At 64.5% G+C, this 20082-nt stretch overlaps 1 protein-coding gene across 3 annotated transcripts in view; it reads left to right on the forward strand.

Annotated features, from left to right (window-relative positions):
- Positions 1-19467, forward strand: part of ADGRL1 (adhesion G protein-coupled receptor L1) — a 31830-nt gene extending 12363 nt beyond the window's left edge. Inside the window, exons 3-24 of one of the 3 annotated variants that reach the window (XM_055129082.1) lie at positions 1361-1577; positions 2335-2444; positions 5323-5340; positions 8418-9218; positions 9800-10114; positions 10590-10693; positions 10884-11069; positions 11192-11230; positions 11313-11496; positions 11582-11704; positions 12255-12469; positions 12562-12732; positions 13013-13222; positions 13338-13558; positions 13647-13713; positions 13964-14055; positions 14447-14615; positions 15129-15257; positions 15344-15440; positions 15524-15652; positions 15764-15781; positions 16084-19467. In XM_055129082.1, the coding sequence (XP_054985057.1) occupies positions 1361-1577; positions 2335-2444; positions 5323-5340; positions 8418-9218; positions 9800-10114; positions 10590-10693; positions 10884-11069; positions 11192-11230; positions 11313-11496; positions 11582-11704; positions 12255-12469; positions 12562-12732; positions 13013-13222; positions 13338-13558; positions 13647-13713; positions 13964-14055; positions 14447-14615; positions 15129-15257; positions 15344-15440; positions 15524-15652; positions 15764-15781; positions 16084-16865 (4397 nt within the window). In that variant the 3' untranslated portion in view covers positions 16866-19467. The remainder of the gene's footprint in view (positions 1-1360; positions 1578-2334; positions 2445-5322; positions 5341-8417; positions 9219-9799; positions 10115-10589; positions 10694-10883; positions 11070-11191; positions 11231-11312; positions 11497-11581; positions 11705-12254; positions 12470-12561; positions 12733-13012; positions 13223-13337; positions 13559-13646; positions 13714-13963; positions 14056-14446; positions 14616-15128; positions 15258-15343; positions 15441-15523; positions 15653-15763; positions 15782-16083) is intronic. The other 2 variants (XM_055129083.1, XM_055129084.1) reach the window with 2 other exon arrangements.
- The last annotated feature ends 615 nt before the right edge of the window (positions 19468-20082 follow it).

Raw genomic sequence — 20082 nt, forward strand, 5'->3', positions numbered from 1 at the left:
TGTGGGCTACGGGTGCTCCTGGGGTAGTTGGGAAACCAAGGCCTGGTGAGGTTCTAGCAGTCGCCTGGCCTGGGTGGGCGTCTGAGGTGCTTCGGTGGCTCTCAGAGCTCCAGGTTTTGATTTCATGGGTGATGAGGGGGGAGGTGCCAGTCTGTGTGAAGCACGTGCTGGGGAGCTAACACGGCCTGGCCTGGCTCCAAGGACACTGCGGGAGGTGACCACGTTCACCCTGTCCTCTCACTTACCCTGCAGGACCACCCTCAGACTGGGTGACTGATACCCAGAATTAAAAAATACACAGCACCCCAGATCATCACAGCGACCAGATCGGAATAAAAGCTTGCATGTTGCGGAGTTCATGCCCAGTCAGTCAGCTTAATCAATGGCTGAGTAAATAGCAGTACTCCTACATTATTTAAAAAAAAAAAGCTTGCATGTGCTGACCCCAGGTAGCTCCCGGGCATGCTGGGAATGACCCTGGCTCTCCCTGGCTGGAGCCTTGTCAGGAGTGAGCACCAAGCCTCACCCTAGAGCCTATGCTCCCAATTGGCCCAAAGTTACTGCGCCCCCCCATCAGCCCAGGTCCCCCTGTGGACAGTACTGCCTTTAGGGGAACACTGATTGAAGGGATGTAACTCACTACCCCTCAGCAAACAGAAGGACAGAAGGTGGGGTCAGGCAGGACACCTCAGGACCACAGGTGACCTTCCAGGAGCCAGGATCAATCCAGATGGCCTCATGAGGTTCTGGCCTGCGGGGGTGCGGTGGACACACTGAGGCTGCAGGCTTCCTCCTCTGGAGCCGGCCCTGCCTCCTGACCATGCCCCCACCCCCACTGAATTTGGCCCAGCTCTTTGAGGGCCTTCCTTCCTGAATGCTAGCTCTGCCTTCTGGACACTGCTCTGCCCTTGGGGTGGGGCCCGCCCCCACCAGTGTGACCCTTCTCTTTGAGCGCTGGCCCCACCCTCTGAGTGCGGCCCCGCCTCCCAGGCGCAGGCCCCGCCCTCTGAACACAACCCGGTCCCTGAGTGTGGCCCTGACTCCTGGGTGCTTACCACGCCCCCTGGCCACTGCCCTGCCTCCTGGACGCTGGCCCCCATTCCTGAGTGTGGCCCCGTCTCCTGACCACTGCTCCGCCTCCTGAACGCTGGCCCCGCCCCTGGGTGTGGCCCCGCCTCCGGACGCTGACCACACCTCCTGACCACTGCATTGCCCTGCTGGCCCCCGCCCTCTGAGCTCTGCTCCAGCTGAGTGTGGCTCCCAGGCACTGGCCCCGCCACTAAGCGCAACCCCGCCCCTGAGTGTGGCCCCGCCTCCTGGGCGCTGGCTCCACCTCCTGAGTGCCGGCCCCTCCCTGCAGCGGGCCTGAGCCGGGCTGGGCTACCTTTCGGGCTGATGCGCCGGGAGCTGGCGTGCGAGGGTTACCCCATCGAGCTGCGGTGCCCGGGAAGCGACGTCATCATGGTGGAGAATGCCAACTACGGGCGCACAGACGACAAGATCTGCGACGCCGATCCCTTCCAAATGGAGAACGTGCAGTGCTACCTGCCCGACGCCTTCAAGATAATGTCGCAGAGGTGGGCGGGCCAGAGGGAGTGGGTGGGCAATGTGAGTGGCGTGGACCTGGAAGGCACCAGGGGGCGTGGTGCAAGGACAGGTACCCCTGAACCAGACACCCACCTGCGGACGCCCAGCCAGCCCTCCTGAATTCCGGATGCGCCTCCGCGGCCGCTGCCACCCTCCTGTGCCCCCACATTTCTGAAACTTGGGCAGCGCAGCCGGACTCGGTCATTTGACTTTATTTTGGTGGGTTGTTTTTTTGGTTTTGGGGTCTTTCTGGGGTGGTGCTCAGGGGACCCTGATGCCGCACATGGAGCATAGTACCATGTGACCGCCGTGTCCCCAGTCCCGGGCTCAACCTCTCGGTGGGCATGGACAAATGGATGCTGCCCGGAGCAGTAATTCCTGGGCTCCTTCCAGGACCCCCAGACTAGTGAGTAGCAGAAGGGAGGGGCACGGGGGCTGCTGAGCAGGTCTTGGAGGAATGTTTGTGAAACATTCTGGAATGCGTGGGCGGGCAGGGTGCCCTCCCCCTGCCAGGCAGCCCACCGGAAAGCCCTTGCCTCCCCGTTTCCACGTTAGCCGTGCTGTTCTGAGCGGGGCATCCGTGGGCCATCTGAGCAGGGACTGAGCCTGGAGCGGGGCACCAGGGAAGGCACAAGCAGGCAGGAGACACGTGAGCCCGGGCCTGGCCTCAGCATATGTGGCACCTCCCAGGGCGGGGACGTTCCTCTCCCCCCTCAGTGTTTACCGATGCCCACTTCTCCCTCCCAGGTGTAACAACCGCACCCAGTGCGTGGTGGTTGCCGGCTCCGACGCCTTCCCAGATCCCTGTCCTGGGACCTACAAGTACCTGGAGGTGCAGTACGACTGTGTCCCCTACAGTGAGTCACCTTGTTCCTTGCGCGGGCGGACCCTCCCCTCCCAGACGCGGGCGTGGAGGAGGAGACACCTTGAACTGCGCACACACGCAGGGAGTCATGCACACAGGGACTCTCACATGGCAGGTACTCATGCACGTGGGTACTCAGTACACAGGGCAGGTACTCACATGGCAGGTATTCATGCCTGCAGGTATCCATGCACGCAGGTACTCTCACATGGCAGATACCCACACATGCAGGTACTCACGCATGTAGATACTCACACAGGTATCCACTACACATAGGCACTCATGCGTGCAAGTACTCATGCATGCAGGTAGTTACGGAACCCATGCACATAGATACTCATGCATAGCAGATGCACACAGCAGGGACCCACGCATGCAGGTACTCATGTATGGCAGGTATTCACACACTGGTACTCACGCACAGCAGGTATGTAAGGTGCTCATGCAGGTACCTGTACATTCAGGAATACACACATGCACACAGGTACTTATGCATGGCATGCATGTTGGTATGCAACACGGGTATCCACACAGCTATTCATTAACACAGGTACCCAGGCATGCCAGGCACGAATGCATACATGTTCCACGCAGGCACCCGTGCACATATGTGGCCCTCACACCTGCTGACACTCACCAGGCAAGCCCTGGGCTGCTCCCTCACAGCTGTCCCTGCCCAGCACTGCCCAGCCCCCGCCGACCCCCGCCTCCACGCACACTCTGATGCCCCACAAGGTGCTCTCAGCTCCCTCTGCCAGCTCTGGCCTGCTCTCGGCCCCCTTCACACACCTGCTGCCCCCAGCCCTCCATAGGCTGGCCCCACCAGGCGCGGAGGCAGGTCCGGTACCTGGGCAGGATCCTGCACATTCACACCTCCTGGCTGCTTTGCCCATTGCTATGGCAGCACTTCCTGTCTTTGGAGGAAGTGCTGTAGTATTGGATCATGGCCCTCAGGAAGCCAGAGAGGGATCTGGGTGGGGGCTGGGGCCTATCCCAGGGGCGCAGACAAAGACAGGGTCTCTCCTCCTTGCCCTTCCCCTCCCCCTTCCATCCCAGACTCCATACTCGTCTTGTTCTCCCCTCCATCCATTCGTTCCCTCCCCCACGTCTACCCCCAGCTTCATGTAGCCAGCATGGAGGACAGGACCTCCTGGAAGCGGGGGGACACAGGGCCACCGGGGCGTGTGACTCGGGGGGCAGGGGCAGGGGGAGCAGGAGCCCCTGTGACTCTCCCTCCCTCTCCCCTCCCAGCCCAGCCTCCCCACCCCCGACCTCTGGTTTCTCCTCCTAGATGGTCACCGCAGCCACCTGGACACAGCAGCGCTCCTGGGCCTCCGTAACCTTCTTTCCACTCACCCCCTTTCCTTTCAGCTGCAGCCCAAGGGGCTCGCCTGTGGATCCTCGAAGCACCCCACGGCGCTGGGGACACTGCCCTCTCCAGGGGCCGGGCGGCAGGGAATCGGGGCAGAGATGGGGTGCAGTTCAGTGTGGCGAGGGAGGTTCCAGGAGCCTCCCTCCCCTCGGCTGAGACTGTGACAAGCACCCAGCCCGGAGTGTGATTCAGGAGGTGCTCAGTCCTGGGGACCCCTCGCCAGCCCGCTCAGCCTGCATCTACCCCTCAGCATACAGTGTAGTGGCTCCCAGCCTCAGTTTCCCCATCTGCACCTGGTAATCACTCACTGGCCGTGATCCCTGCCACAGGTGGGTGGTGGGTAACCCAGAAGCCCTCAGGCCGGATCTGCCTGTGAGTGCCAGGTGGGCATGGGTGGATGGGCTTACAGATGCGCCTGAGCCTGAGCCCCTGGGACCCCGGGACAACCCCCCCCATCTGGAGGTCTGGGCAGTCTCAGTCCCAAGACAGGCAGGCCGGAATGGGGGGGCATTCCAGGGAAGTGGGGGAAATCAGACCAGGCACCCCAGTGTTCCCCAAAGGATCTCTGAGCACCTTCTGAGTACTGGCCGGGGTGAGCCCCCCCACCCCCAGCCCAAGGACCCACCTGCTGGTGTGTGCAGAGCTCAGGACCTGAGTCAGATGGGAAGGGCGGTACCCAGTGATGGTCTGGATGGATGGGAGGGGTGGGGAGACAGGCCATGGCAGGGTGGGGGACCCCCTCAGGCCCCACTAACGTTGGATTTGTCTTGCAGCCGCGCAGTCTAACCGCGCCCCTTCCTCCCCCAGGTGCCACCACCCAAGCTTGGTCCTGTGCAAGGTCAGGGTCAAGGGTCACAGGTCACAGGTCATGCAGGGTGTGACCTGTGTGCTCCTGGGCCCAGCGGGAGCTGGGGAGGGTGTCCACCTCCCCACCTGCTGTCCCTCTGTGCTGTGCCCAACCCCCAGCCTTGCCCCATGTCACCCCCACGCCTGGTCTCTGACGCAGCCAGGCCTGTCACTCATTGTGTCCCCCCCAACCCCATGCCCCGTCCCCTACCCATGTCTCCTGCTTCTGGGTCTGGAGGCTTGGGGGGGAACCCACCCTGGTGCAGACCAGGGGCTGATAGAGAAGGGGTTCACCTTATTGAACCCCTCAACCAGAATGCACTGAGGGGCCCTGTCCAAAGGTTCTGTGGCCGCTGCCTGTTCCGTGTCCCCTCCCCCATGGGTTTGTGGCCACCCGCCTGTCCCCTGCCCCCCCTCTCTGCCCCATCTCCCTGCACCACCACCCTCACCCCAGAGGAAGGCACTTGGGGGTGGGGGGGGCCAAGCGGATGCTGCGTTTCGGGATTGGGGTGCCAGGAGTAAAGAAGGAAAGGAAAAAATGGGGCGTGTTGCCGGAAAGGAAACGAAAGCGATTTAATCTCTTTTTTTTCTCTTTTTTTCTTGCACATTTTTTTTTTCAATTTGTTTTCTCTCTCTCTCCCGACGCTTAAAGTAGAAGTGGAGCAGAAAGGTAAAAGGCCGATACCAATGCTGAGCCCGTAACCGCACTTTGTTCTGCCCGCGCCCCGCCCCCGGGCGCCCCCAGCCCCCCGGAACCCTCTGAGCGGGCAGGACCTCCCCCATCCCCCCTTTCAGCCTCTCCTCTGAGTTCCCCGCCCCCCCTCCTGTGCTCTGTCTCTCTCCCCTTCTCCCGCCCCCGGCTCTGTCTCTTCTCTTACTCCGTCCCCCCCTCCCCTCCCTGCCCCCCTCCCCCGGCCCCGGCCCTTTTGGGAGCCCTGCCTTCTCACCCTCCTTTTGCCTCCCTCAGGAGAAGTGCATAAGCATCCGAGGGCGGTGGGGCGGTAGGGGTGCCCCTGGCTCCCGACGGGGCGGGTGAGCCATCTCTCTCCTCTCTTCCTCTTACCCCCCACTTTTGTAACGAGTGTCTGGTTGGGGGGATGGGGTGGGAGTTGGGGGTGGGGGGCACTTGGATCTTCCTTTTGGGGAGCAGATTCCTATTTCGGGGGTTCCTCCTGGTTTAAGTTCCTTCTGGTTTGGCGATTCCAAGGCCCAGAGCTGTTTGGAGCAGCACGGAGCACCAGTCCCCCCCCAGCACCCCGATGGCGGGTGGGCGGAGCTTCCCGCGGGGGCGGGGCGGGGCGGGGGCGCGCGGGCGGGGGCGCGCGCGGGCCGGGCTCTGGGACACTTGCGAAGCTGCAGTCAAGGTTTCTTCCGGGCTGTCAGGTCCGAGCCCCCGGGAGAGGGGTGCGGGGAGGTCGAGACTGCCGGTGGGGGGCCTTCCCAGGGCACCTTAATTTCTCGACTGCCCCCCTCCCCCGCACTGGGCGGGGCAGTCCGCGAGGGGCGTGGTCTGCGGCGCTGTCGGAGCTGGACGGCGCCCGAGGCTGGGCTGGGCAGCCCCTGGCTGCAGCCGGCTTCTGCCTAGAAATTATGGTGATCTGCGGAGCCCCTCCTGGCTGGGAGGTGGGGGGTCCCTCCCAGCTGCTCCCCTCCTCCTACCCCTCCCCTAAGTTGGAGGGGCCTGGTAGCCAGCCCCTCCCGGATCCTCCCCTGCTCCCACCCGGCTCCACTCTTCTTGCAGGCCCGCTGGTTCGGACGCCACAGCTTCATCTTTTCTCTGCAGGGGGGTTGGGGGTGCAGGAGAGAAGAGGAGGTGTCGGGAGCTCGGTGCTGGGGGGAGCTTATGTCTACGGAGCCAGGCTGACCCTTCCTCTTCTCCCCACTGCCTCCTGGGGTCACCTCTAATCATATTGCTTCCTCCTGCACGCCCCTCGGCTTCGGGCGGGCTTAGAGGTCTCCCAGAAATAGATCAGGGTTCACCCTGACTGGTACCGGATGGGGGGGTGCAGGCCCACCTGCCCGTGTCTTGGGCACTGGGGAAATGGTGGAGCCCGGCCCAGCCCACCAGGAGCCTGGATCCGCTCTCCCCTCCACTGGGATCCCCCTACCAGCCAAGAAGGGCAGGCTACCCATATATAACTGACCTGTTGAGGTAGTGGGTGAGGATCTGCCACCAGTACCCCCCCCCCAGCCCCACTGGAGCCACTGCTTTGGTGCTAGGCCGAGCAGGAGCAGAGAATTCACTGCAAAGTCCGCGGGGTCCGTAGCAGGGAGGTGAGAGGGCTGCCCCCAGCGTTCTGGATGGAGGGGGCGTCAACATTGGGGGGATCCTGACCGCCGGGGCGCAAGAGTCCAGACCCTCCCCTGCCCCCTCTGCGGGCAGTCGGTGGCGCTGGGACAAGGGGGCAGGAGGGGTGCTCAGGCCAGCTGCGGCCAATGAGATGCAGTTGAGGTTTTCCTCCTTTTCAGGGAATGGGGGGGTGGGGCGGGGCCCCCCACCTTTCTGACATCAGCGCTGCCTTGGTCCCTCCTCCCGAGCCGGGGATGGTTGCAGGTAAATCGGGGTCCGGGGCTGGGGAGGTGGGGGGACCTGGTTGGGGCGGGCTGGGTCTTCATCCTAACACCTGGTTCCCTCCCTTGCCCCCTCTGAGCTGGACCTGGGACAGCCCCCCCGAGGGACCCTCAGTCGGGCCCGGCCTTGGAGTGAATTCTCTGCTCACCCCTCTCTCCTCCGCCAGGCGGCGCTAACCCTTTCTCCCCAGGTGACGGCCAGCTCGGCGCCCCGCGGATCCAGGACCTCGCCGCCCCCTCGCCTCTCTCTCCCCTCCACGCAGCTCTCCTCCCCTTCCCCCTCCGACCCGCTCCCGCACCCCTGCGTACCCCTGTCAATGTCTGCTGATGAACCAGCTCCCTGAGAGACCCTGCCGGCTGGAGGCAGCGGGGCACCCCCTCCCCGGGCTGATGGGGGCTGGGCTACCCTCCCTGTCCCCCCAACACGCTTCCTCCTCCTCCGATCCAGTGGGGACCAGGGCGGTGGGAGGGAACCTCGGGCGCCCCCCCAGCCCCCGCACCCTGGAATTGGGGGGCACCCGTGACGTCCCGTGGGACTGCATCACTTGACCTTGCAAATTTGCAGGAGGATGAAAGTGGAGTTTTAAGATAAAAGCATTAGATAGATAGGTAGATAGATAGATCAGGTGTCCCGGTGTGGTTGGCGAAAGAGGGGACCCGACTCTAGCTCTTCCAGTAGGGGGCGGAGACGCTGGCGCAGAGGCGGGGCCTGTCCCCTCTTCTCGTCCTGCGGTTGCAGTGAAGACAAGGCCCACTAGGGGGCGTGCGTGTCCTGTCCGGGAGGGCTCCGGCGGGGGAGGGGCAAAAAAAAAAAAAGGAAAACCCGTATCCCCAGCCTGTGGGGTCTCCAGCGGCGGGGGGAGGAAAGCGGGTCCCCACCTCCCCTCACCTCCCCCCCCACTAACCCTGCTCTTCATGGTCTCTAGGCTCCCCGTTTCCAGGGAGAGGGGCAGCTGGGCGGGGCGGGGGGGTTTGTCCCGGCCCGGAAACGCCCTTCCCATCACCAGCCCTACCAAGCAACCGTGACTGCAGCAGCAGGAGGGGGTCGGCCCGGCTGGACCCCCCCGCTGCGTGACCAACTCGCCTCTCTCTCCCCCCCTCCTCTCCTCCCTGCCCTCCCCGTGCCCCGCCCCGCATCGCCTCCTTCCCACACACCCCGCCGCCCCCTCCGTCCAGTCTTCGTGTGCCCAGGGACCCTGCAGAAGGTGCTGGAGCCCACGTCGACGCACGAGTCGGAGCACCAGTCTGGCGCGTGGTGCAAAGACCCGCTGCAGGCGGGCGACCGCATCTACGTGATGCCCTGGGTGCCCTACCGCACGGACACGCTCACGGAGTACGCGTCGTGGGACGACTACGTGGCGGCGCGCCACACCACCACCTACCGGCTGCCCAACCGCGTGGACGGCACGGGCTTCGTGGTGTACGACGGCGCCGTGTTCTACAACAAGGAGCGCACGCGCAACATCGTCAAGTACGACCTGCGCACGCGCATCAAGAGCGGCGAGACCGTCATTAACACGGCCAACTACCACGACACGTCGCCGTACCGCTGGGGCGGCAAGACGGACATCGACCTGGCGGTGGACGAGAATGGGCTGTGGGTCATCTACGCCACGGAGGGCAACAACGGGCGGCTGGTGGTGAGCCAGCTGAATCCCTACACGCTGCGGTTCGAGGGCACGTGGGAGACGGGCTACGACAAGCGCTCGGCGTCCAATGCCTTCATGGTGTGCGGGGTCCTCTACGTGCTGCGCTCCGTCTATGTGGACGACGACAGCGAGGCGGCCGGCAACCGCGTGGACTACGCCTTCAACACCAACGCCAACCGCGAGGAGCCCGTGGGCCTGGCCTTCCCTAACCCCTACCAGTTCGTGTCGTCCGTGGACTACAACCCGCGCGACAACCAGCTCTACGTGTGGAACAACTACTTCGTGGTGCGCTACAGCCTCGAGTTCGGGCCGCCCGACCCCAGCGCCGGTGAGCACCGTGCACCCCCTCCCCGCGGCTGCCCTCAGAGGAAACCGAGGCACGGGCCAGCCTTCCCGATGCGAGATTTGTTTCATGTCTGTTGTGGGAGGCTGTGGGCACCCACTGGGCTGCCAGGGATCGGATCCGGGGCAACAGGCAGGGAGGCGGGCACCCCCCTCTCTGTTCCATGTTTAGTCTTGTGTGTTTTAGTTTTGCACCTAGCAAGCAGTGCCTGGGAGTCAGGACCACCCTCCACCCATGCAGTGGGGTGCACTTGGCATTTCGATGCTACCCCCACCCCCAGCAATGCAGTGCTGGTTCTAGGGTCTCTGTTGGGGTGGGGGTGGAAACCTCAGTCCGTATTGGAGAGTCAGACTCGTCCTCCAGGCTCTGACCATGCATTTGGGTGACTTAAGGTCGCCAAGGTTGGGGATAAGCTGGTTATGTGTAAAGTGGACTTTTGCTGGACTTCTAATTTGGGGCCTCTGGGGACACCCAAGGTTGTGTTGGGTGGCCCTTCAGGGTCCCGGGACCATGAGGCCGGGTTTCACCACCTCTGCCACCTTCTCTGTGGCCCCTCTCCCTTCTAGGCCCAGCTACATCCCCGCCGCTCAGCACGACCACCACGGCCCGCCCCACCCCCCTCACCAGCACGGCCTCGCCGGCCGCTACCACCCCCCTCCGCAGGGCTCCCCTCACCACGCACCCGGTGGGGGCCATCAACCAGCTGGGGCCTGAGCTGCCACCGGCCACCGCCCCGGCCCCCAGCACCCGGCGGCCCCCTGCCCCCAACCTCCACGTGTCCCCCGAGCTCTTCTGTGAACCGCGGGAGGTGCGGCGGGTGCAGTGGCCGGCCACCCAGCAGGGCATGCTGGTGGAGAGGCCCTGTCCCAAGGGCACGCGGGGTGAGTGTGGGAAGGGCATCCCCTGCTGGTGGGCCGGGGAAGGGTCAGGCACGCCGTCAGTCCCTTGAGGCTAGCAGTGACGTGGATGGGGGAGGGCACTGCTCTGCAGCCAGGGTTCCCACCCCCACCCTCAGCCCTTCCTGGGACCCTTCCTCTGGGTGTAGCCTGCAGGGAGCCCCCTGGGAACAGCGCGAGTGTCAGCATTGGGCAGAGCCAGGCCTGTGAGCACCTTGGGGAGGGTTGCAAGTAGCTTCCCTAAGCGGGAAGTGTCCTAGATGGGCTTTGCTAGAAGGTTCTATTTCGGGTAGCAAAGGTGAGGGTTTTGGGGGAGCTTTTATCGCCTCAAAAGTCAGTCACTCTGACCTTCTGGACATCTGCCCCTCTGTGTCACCTGCCTCCCCCACTGCTCCCTCTCCGTGACTGCCTGTCCCCTTCCCTGTCGCCCCCTGTCTGGTCTGTCCGTCTGCCCCTGCAGGGATCGCCTCCTTCCAGTGTCTACCCGCCTTGGGGCTCTGGAATCCCCGGGGCCCCGACCTCAGCAACTGCACCTCCCCCTGGGTCAACCAGGTGGCCCAGAAGGTACCCGGGGCCGCCCTTTGCCCTTCCCCAGACAGGCCCTCCGCGCCGGCCGGAGTGCGGGCCCCCTCCTTTGGCCATGGAAGGGGCGGACACAGGGAGAAGGGGCCAGTGGGTGAGGGGCGAAGAGGGACGGGGAGGGGCCGTGTGGCCAGGCGGACCGACCAGCCGGGGTCGGGGGCTCCTCCCGCAGATCAAGAGCGGGGAGAATGCGGCCAACATTGCCAGCGAGCTGGCCCGCCACACCCGGGGCTCCATCTACGCGGGGGACGTGTCGTCGTCCGTGAAGCTCATGGAACAGCTGCTGGATATCCTGGACGCCCAGCTGCAGGCCCTGCGCCCTATCGAGCGCGAGTCGGCAGGCAAGAACTACAACAAGGTGCGTGCAGGAGAGGGTCCTGTGGAGGCCCGGGCCCCCGGGCCGGCCAATGGGGAGCAGTGGGCAGGGGTGGGCGGGGCGCGGGCCTGACCCCTCCCAGCACGTGTACGCCCCTCCTCCAGATGCACAAACGTGAGAGGACCTGCAAGGACTACATCAAGGTGAGAGCCCGGGAGGGGGTGGGGGGCAGCCCTGGGGCGCCGGCGCTGTGGACTCAACGTCCGGCCCTGCCTGCCCACTCAGGCCGTGGTGGAGACGGTGGACAATCTGCTGCGGCCCGAGGCGCTCGAATCCTGGAAGGACATGAACGCCACGGAGCAGGTGCACACGGCCACCATGCTGCTGGACGTCCTGGAGGAGGGGGCCTTCCTGCTGGCTGACAACGTGCGCGAGCCGGCCCGCTTCCTGGCCGCCAAGCAGAACGTGGGTGGGTGCGGCTGGCAGTGCTGTGGGGGGGCGGGGCTGCGGGGGGCGGGGACAGACCCCAACCCCTCTCCTGCTCCTGCCCGCAGTCCTGGAGGTGACGGTGCTGAACACGGAGGGCCAGGTCCAGGAGCTGGTGTTCCCGCAGGAGTACCCGAGTGAGAACTCCATCCAGCTCTCGGCCAACACCATCAAACAGAACAGCCGCAACGGTCAGTGTCCCGCCTGCCCCCCGCCTTGTTCAGAGGCTGCAGAATCGCAGGAAAGGGCCGGAGTGCACGTGTCTGGGCACTGCCGGGCCTCCAGGACCCCTCTCCCCACCGAGCACAGACCCACTTGGGCCAGTTGGATGAGCGTTGCCAGGAGTGTGCCCAGGATCCCAGAGCACTGCAGGGGTCCTAAAATGAGTGATATTAGTACAGCGAGTAGAGCTTGCCTTGCCACGGCCACCCGAGGGTTCATCTCCGGAACCCTGCCAGGAGTAAGCGCTGGCACTCCGTCTGTTTATATATGAAAGTATATATATATATATAATATAATGCAGATGCCCTCATTTGAGCCTAGCTTGAGGTTTTCTGGGAAGGAGGCAGCTCCCCCAAGCCCACCAAGCCCAGGACTCCTGGGCCCCCTCTGAGCAGAGCACAGGAGGGTTGGCAGCTTGGCGGGCGGACCAGAGAGGTTTGAACTCTGGGGCACACAGCAAGGGGATGAGGGTGGCCTCGCTCAGTAAAGGACCTGCTGAGCCTCCCGTGTGCCCCGCAGGGGTGGTCAAGGTCGTGTTCATCCTCTACAATAACCTGGGCCTCTTCCTGTCCACGGAGAATGCCACGGTGAAGCTGGCGGGCGAGGCAGGCGCAGGGGGCCCAGGGGGCGCATCCCTGGTGGTCAACTCGCAGGTCATTGCCGCGTCCATCAACAAGGAGTCCAGCCGCGTCTTCCTCATGGACCCTGTCATCTTCACCGTGGCCCATCTGGAGGTGAGCCTGGCTGGCGACCCCAGGCTCTCAGACCCCAGCCCCCACCCCGCTACCTTGCCCACTATGACACCCCCCCCCACACACACCACCAGGTGAAGAACCACTTCAACGCTAACTGCTCCTTCTGGAACTACTCGGAGCGCTCCATGCTGGGCTACTGGTCCACGCAGGGCTGCCGCCTGGTGGAGTCCAACAAGACGCACACCACGTGCGCCTGCAGCCACCTCACCAACTTCGCCGTGCTCATGGCGCACCGCGAGATCGTAAGCTGCCCCCGCGCCCTGCTCCGCATGGCACCCTGGCAAACCGCTAGCCCGGGGGCGGGAGCCAGCCCCTCCTGGGCATGGGGGTCACACGGCAGTGCCCTCCCAAGAAGCACCCCCGTCTCTCCACCAAAGGCGCCCCGGAGCATGAGAAGTGCGCGAGCCGCATCTGCGAGCGGGGACAGGGGACGGGGCAGCGGACCTGCTGCACGCTGCCCGCAGAGCCTAGCGGGAGGCGCTGAGCGGACCCCTGTCCCCCTCCCCCGCCCCTGTCCCCCAGTACCAGGGCCGCATGAACGAGCTGCTGCTGTCCGTCATCACGTGGGTGGGCATCGTGATCTCGCTGGTGTGCCTGGCCATCTGCATCTCCACCTTCTGCTTCCTGCGGGGGCTGCAGACGGACCGCAACACCATCCACAAGAACCTCTGCATCAATCTCTTCCTGGCCGAGCTGCTCTTCCTGGTGGGAATTGACAAGACGCAGTACGAGGTGGGCGCGCTCACGTACTCGAGGGGGTGGGGGAAGGGGCCCTGTGGTGGCCACGCCCCCAGAAACCACACCCCGGCCCCTCCTCCATGCTGTTTTCTTACCCCTCGCCCCCCAGATCGCCTGCCCCATTTTTGCTGGGTTGCTGCACTACTTCTTCCTGGCCGCCTTCTCCTGGCTGTGCCTGGAGGGCGTCCACCTGTACCTGCTCCTGGTGGAGGTGTTCGAGAGCGAGTACTCGCGCACCAAGTACTACTACCTGGGCGGCTACTGCTTCCCAGCACTGGTGGTGGGCATCGCTGCGGCCATCGACTACCGCAGCTACGGCACCGAGAAGGCGTGAGTGGCCCCTTCCCGCAGCTCCTCCGGGGTCAGGGACTGCCCCGCCTGAGGCGCTCCCTAACCCCTGCTTCCCTTCCTCTCTAAGCTGCTGGCTCCGAGTGGACAACTACTTCATCTGGAGCTTCATCGGGCCCGTCTCTTTCGTCATCGTGGTAAGTCACGCGGGACCCAGGTTTCAGCCCAGCCTGCATCCCGGGAGCCTCCGGGCCGGCCGACTCCCCGCGCCCCGCAGAGCAGGCAGGCTCGGGGGAACCCCAGGCCTGAGCTCCCTGAGTTTCTGAGAGAGGTGGGAACGCCATTCTCTGTCATTCTCGCGGACACTGTCCCGGGGTGGACCCACTGGCAGGGAGACCCTGAAGAAGGGAGCCGAGCTGGGCCCAGCCCTTGCCTGCCTGCCCCCAGGTGAACCTGGTCTTCCTCATGGTCACGCTGCACAAGATGATCCGGAGCTCCTCTGTGCTGAAGCCCGACTCCAGCCGCCTGGACAACATTAAGTGAGCCCCGACACACACACTGGGCGGACACAGCAGCAAAATCGTTTAAGGATTCTAGAGAGTAGGGAGAGGAAAATGTGGCGATGACTTGGCCAAAAAGGAAAGTGCAGGGGTCTGGGAGGGGACTCCGAGAACTGGGACGCGTGCAGGAGGTCCAGGCTTGATCCTTGGAACGTTGTGGATCAAACTGGGGCGAGTGGCCCCTGAACATTGCCAGGTGTGGGCACCCGGAGAGAAACAGTGGGAAGGATGGAGGCGGCCGGAAGTGGCGCTCATGAGCCCCACCCTGGGCTCCACCCCGCGGCACAGCCCCCCATCAGCGCCTTCTGACCCCAAATGGGTGCCAGTGGATGGCTGGTGATGGCCGCGCCCCTTCCCCTGCCCCCCCCAGGTCCTGGGCCCTGGGGGCCATCACCCTGCTTTTCCTGCTGGGCCTCACGTGGGCTTTTGGGCTTCTGTTCATCAACAAAGAATCGGTGGTCATGGCCTATCTCTTCACCACCTTCAACGCCTTCCAGGGCGTCTTCATCTTTGTCTTTCACTGCGCCTTGCAGAAGAAGGTGGGCTGGGGGCGGGGCCGGGGGTGGTGGTGGGCAGGGCTTTGGGCTGTATTGGGGGTTGCATCTGGGGGAGGCCCTGAGGATTGACCTAGAGGTGTTAGGAGCACACCACGGCGCTGGGAGGCTCCAGCAGGGACACCTCCCTGCCCTGCTGTGGGGTGTGTGGAAGAACATTTCCTCCTTTTCATTGTTCCGTGGTATCTTTGAGTCTTACAGCCACAGAGTGTCCAAGGCCAGCCCCACCCCCTGCTCAGGGCGGGGTCTCCTTCGGGGCGCAGGCTCTGGGCTGGGCGGGGTGGGGGCTCATGCCTGACAAGCGCAAGGCCTGGGTTTAGGATGCGAGCCCCGAAGACACCGCTTCCGCTGCTTGCAGCTCTGTTGGGCAGCCAGGCCCCTTACAGGCTGCTGGGACCCACCGAGGAGGGCGTCTGAGTTGAAGGGAGGAAGGACGTGGGGGTTCCGGGCATGGCCGTGGGGGTCTCAGCCGCCCGTTCGTGCCTGTCGCGCGCCCAGGTGCATAAGGAGTACAGCAAGTGTCTGCGCCATTCCTACTGCTGCATCCGCGCGCCGCCAGGGGGCGCCCACGGCTCCCTCAAGACCTCAGCCATGCGGAGCAACACTCGCTACTACACAGGCACCCAGGTAGCCGGGTGGGTGGGCGGGCGGGGGCGTCGGGGCGAGGGGCAGCCCCAGGGCAGGCACCCCTCACGTATGGGTCGTGCCCGCAGAGCCGAATCCGGAGGATGTGGAACGACACGGTGCGGAAACAGACGGAGTCGTCCTTCATGGCCGGTGACATCAACAGCACTCCCACCCTGAACCGAGGTGAGGGTGGGTCCTCTCCTGCCCCCCCCGAACCCCCCCGCCCCTGCGCCCCTGGCGCTGTGGATGACCTCAGCCTATGGCAGGTACCATGGGGAACCACCTGCTGACCAACCCGGTGCTGCCCCCTCGCGGGGGCACCAGCCCCTACAACACGCTCATCGCTGAGTCGGTGGGCTTCAACCCCTCTTCGCCCCCTGTCTTCAATTCCCCAGGTAGGACCGCCTTCCGGGGGACGTGGGGGGCGCAAGACGGCACACCCCGCCTCTCCCTCGGGGGTCCTCGCTTACTCACCTTCTCTTTTCCCTCCTGGCTGGCACTTCCAGGGAGCTACCGGGAGCCCAGTAAGTACCCCCTCCCCATGCACCCCTCTCGCAGCCATGCCAGCAGGGCCTGACTTGGGGGTGCCCCTGGGCCTCCTCAAGGCATACCCACGGTTGCTGGCTGGGCAGGGTGCCCGCATATGGGCTGGAATTGGAAAGGGAAACGGTGAGGGTGGGGGACATGGACCCCCCCATACCCCATGGGGTTGGGATGCCAGATGCTAGCTGGGAGGGTCTTTGGGGCTGGGGTCTCCGGGGGGTGGGGATGTCAGGGCACACTTAGTTCTGGGCGTGTGCCTGACACCCCGTTTCCCCCTCCTCAGAGCACCCCGTGGGAGGCCGGGAAGCCTGCGGGATGGACACGCTGCCCCTCAACGGTAACTTCAACAACAGCTATTCCTTACGGAGTGGGGATTTCCCTCCTGGGGACGGGGTCCCCGAGCCCCCCCGGGGCCGGAACCTGGCCGACGCGGCGGCCTTTGAGAAGATGATCATCTCCGAGCTGGTCCACAACAACCTGCGTGCTGCGGGCGGCGGCGCCAAGGGCCCCCCGGCCCCACCCGAGCCCCCCGTGCCACCGGTGCCCGGTGGTGGGGGCGGCGGCGGAGGAGGAGGAGGCGGGGCGGGCGGCGTGGAGGAGGAGGCAGGCGGTGGGCCCGGCGCTGACCGGGCCGAGATCGAACTGCTCTACAAGGCCCTGGAGGAGCCGCTGCTGCTGCCCCGGGCCCAGTCGGTGCTGTACCAGAGCGACCTGGACGAGTCGGAGAGCTGCGCCGCCGAGGAGGGCGCCCCCAGCCGGCCGCTGTCCTCGCCGCCGGGCCGGGACTCCCTGTACGCCAGCGGGGCCAACCTGCGGGACTCGCCCTCCTACCCGGACAGCAGCCCCGAAGGGCCCAGCGAGGCCCTGCCCCCGCCCCCCCCCGCGCCCCCCGGCCCCCCGGAGATCTACTACACCTCGCGCCCGCCTGCGCTGGTGGCCCGGAACCCGCTGCAGGGCTACTACCAGGTGCGGCGGCCCAGCCACGAGGGCTATCTGGCGCCCCCGGGCCTTGAGGGGCCGGGCCCCGATGGCGATGGGCAGATGCAGCTGGTCACCAGCCTCTGAGGGACCTCAAGGACCAGGGGCCCCGGCCCAGGAGGGGCCGGGCCTCTGGCAGGAGAGGGACTCTAGCCGTGCCGGGTTGGGGGTCCCCTGCACTCTGCGGGCACCCCCTCGGCCCGGGGCCCCCTTCCGGCCCCTCTGGGGCTCTGCCGTGGGGCCCCGAGGTGCAGGTTCAGACAGGGTTTACCACCACTCGCACCAGCTGTCGGGGGGCGGGGGCGGGGGGCAGCCTACCGTCGGGGTGTCCCGGCCGCCCCCAGCTCTCCTTGCTCCCCGCGCCCGGGTCGGGGCGAACCTATTGCCGAGGGTCTGTCTTCGCCCGAAATGCTGCGGCTGTGAGGGGGCCGCGGGCCGAAGGACAGACAGACAGGTTCCTCCTGTGCTCCCTGGAAAAGGCGCGGGGGAGGGGGGGAGGCGGACAACCTGTTGGGGGCTTTGCGCCCCCCTCCCAGAGAAAGCCCCCAGGGTCATTGGGGTGGGCAGGAGGCTGGTTATTTACAGGTGGAACTTTCTCGAAGCTCCTTCCCGCTGCTCTTCGTAGTCCCTGCCTTCCCTCCCCCCTCCATGCACCTAATAACCCCCTCCCTGGGGCGACCCCCGATAAAGCACAACTCCCCCGCACGGCCCCCTCCGGGGGTCCATAACTGGGCAGTGCCCAGTCTTGTGGGCTTGCTATCCGGGGAGCAGGTTTGGGTCCTGGGCAAGGATCCTTGTCCCCGGTGGGGGGGGCCCTTTTATTCCTCCTCCTCTTCTCCCATTGCTGTAAATATTTCAACAAAGTGGAAAAGAAAAAAAAGACAAAAAAAAAAGAAAAGAAAAAGAAACAAAAACCAACAAAGAAGAGAATTATCTCATCACTTGAAGCCACCGGAGTCTGCGGCCCGGCCCGCCCCCACCCGGTGGCGGAGTGCGCGCCGCCCCCACCCGGCAGGCCGCCAGGACTCCTGTGCGCGCGCCCCAGCCGGGGTGGGCGGGGCCGCCCGAGCAGCTTTTTACAAACCCAGAGACAGAAAAACCTAGAAGCAACCGCCAACCCGATCCCCTCCCTGGCACCGCGGCGCCCCCTGGCATCGTGGGCCCGCCTGGGGCGTGTACCTCACTGCCTGCCCCAGGACGGGGCCTGCCTCCCCTCTCCCCGCCCCACCGGCACCCCCGGGGGAGGCGCCTCAAGCCCAAAGATGCTTCTGCCCTGTGGCTGCGCGGCCCCACGCCCCCTTCCCCGCCTCCTGTGTTAGCTTCTGGGGCTGATTTTCCACCTGGAGAGGTGGGTGGGAGAGGGCGGCGGGGCGCTGATGGAAGGCCGGGGTCAAGGTAAGAGACGGCTTTCCCTGTCCCCCACCGCCCCTAAGGGTGAGGCCCAGTTAGGGTCTGCTCGCAGGACACCCGAGCTTGGGGCGGGGAGAGTCCCCCCCAAGTCCGCAGGCCCCGAAGGCAGCAGGCTTGGGGTGTCTTCTGAGACCCTCTCTCCGCCCTACTCTACAGCCTGCCCGGCCCCAACCCCCTCCGTGTCTGGGGGCGCCCCTGTGCCCCGCCCGCCCAGCGCTCATTGCCATTTCCTCCGACACCCTCCCACCCCGTCTCGTGCCCCCCTCTTCTCACAAGTGCCATGAGGTTTCAAACATCACGGGGGGCAGGGGGTCCCTCGGCCTGCCGCTGCCCTCAGTCCCTTGGGGAGCAGGGGGAGAGGAGCACTAGGGCGGGGAAGGGACGGACAGGCAGGTGGCTGGAGGGACCCTTTTGCTGCTAGAAAGCCCCTCCTTTGTCCTGGGGAGCGGGGCCGGCTTGCGCCAGCAGTCAGGGAGCAGGGTCAGACCAAAGACGCTTGTTTGCTCCGCGGGGCGGGTGGGCTCCAGAGCCAGCAGCTTCCTTTTAGAAAGGCGCCGCCAGGCTGATGTCTGGAGCAGATGGGGTGGGAAGCGGTCCGGAAAGTTAGAACTCAGAAAGAGGCTGACCCGGCCCAGCATGAGTGTCCTCCCATCGCCCCAGCTGGGGGCGACGGGCACAGGAACATCTGCCTCTTGTCTCCAGGTAGTGGGGACTGGGTTCCTAGGTGGACCCCAACCTTGGCGCTTGTGGCAATGCCCCCTGGTGGGGCTGGTCACCACTGCTGTCCAGTGCAAAAGCCCCCAGTGCCCAGGTGTCCCCCCGATCCTGACCAGACCTGGTGCCTTGACACCCCACCTCAACGGGGGATGGACGAGAGAGAAGGGTCTGCTTCCTCTGCTCCCCCTCGGGCTCCTGGATTCATTTGCTTTTTCAACCTGACCTTTTTTCTCTGGGTGGTTTTCTTTTTCCCTTTTAGTTTTCCTTTAACATGTTGGTTTCCCCCTCCCTGTGTCTCGCCTCCTTCCAGCCTCCCTTCTTGCTGTCTCTGTTCCTCCTCGCTTCCCACCCCAACTTCTCTCTGTCCATCCGGGCCTCCTCCGCCCCCCCCCCCTTCCGTCTCCTTTTCGATATGCCAAACCAATTTTGGGTCGAGTGCATTTAACGAGAACAAAACAAAAAGGCTCATAACAACAAGAAAGTTTCAGAAAAAAACAAAAAGTTTAAAAAAATTACTGAGTCGATGAAAATCAAACAATAAAGAAATTAAGATTTCTTGGAATGATGAGAGCGGTGTGACTCATTGTGGATAAGGGAATCCAGACGCGCTGACCTGCCCCAGAGCGCTGCACCCGCGCTGGGGGCAATCAGAGGGCCCTGAACAGAGGGGGAACGGAGGCGTCTGCACATCCACGTGCCTTGGGCCAGAGAACCCCAAGCTGCTGGCTGAGTTGTTAAAGTTTTCTCCCAGGAGAAAAGTTTCCTGTATATTTCGCACCTGTTTCTCCCTGGAGGCCAGGGCTAAAGGCGGAGCTCAATCCTGAACACCTTGCAAGGAAGGCCACGCCTCCATCTCCCTGCCCAATTCTCCACAGGAGTTTAGGAAGGCCATGCCCCTTTCTCCCACGCCCTGTTCTCCGCCAATTCACACCTGGGGGAGACCACGCCCCTGCGCATCGCCCAACCTACACCTGCACTGGAAGGCCACGCCCCCACCTCTTTCCACCTTTTTGTATTTCACTGTTGCAGCTGGTGGGCAGGCGGGGGCCATCCATGAGCTTTGCCAAGGTCTTGTTTTCTTCCTTATTTTTTTTGTTTTTGAGGCCTCACCCGGTGGTGCTCAGGACTGACTCCTGGCCCTACTCTCAGAGATCACTGGGGGAGAGGGGAAACCTAA

Source organism: Sorex araneus, chromosome 2 (assembly GCF_027595985.1).
Source record: "Sorex araneus isolate mSorAra2 chromosome 2, mSorAra2.pri, whole genome shotgun sequence".
NCBI classification, from domain to species: Eukaryota; Metazoa; Chordata; class Mammalia; order Eulipotyphla; family Soricidae; genus Sorex; species Sorex araneus.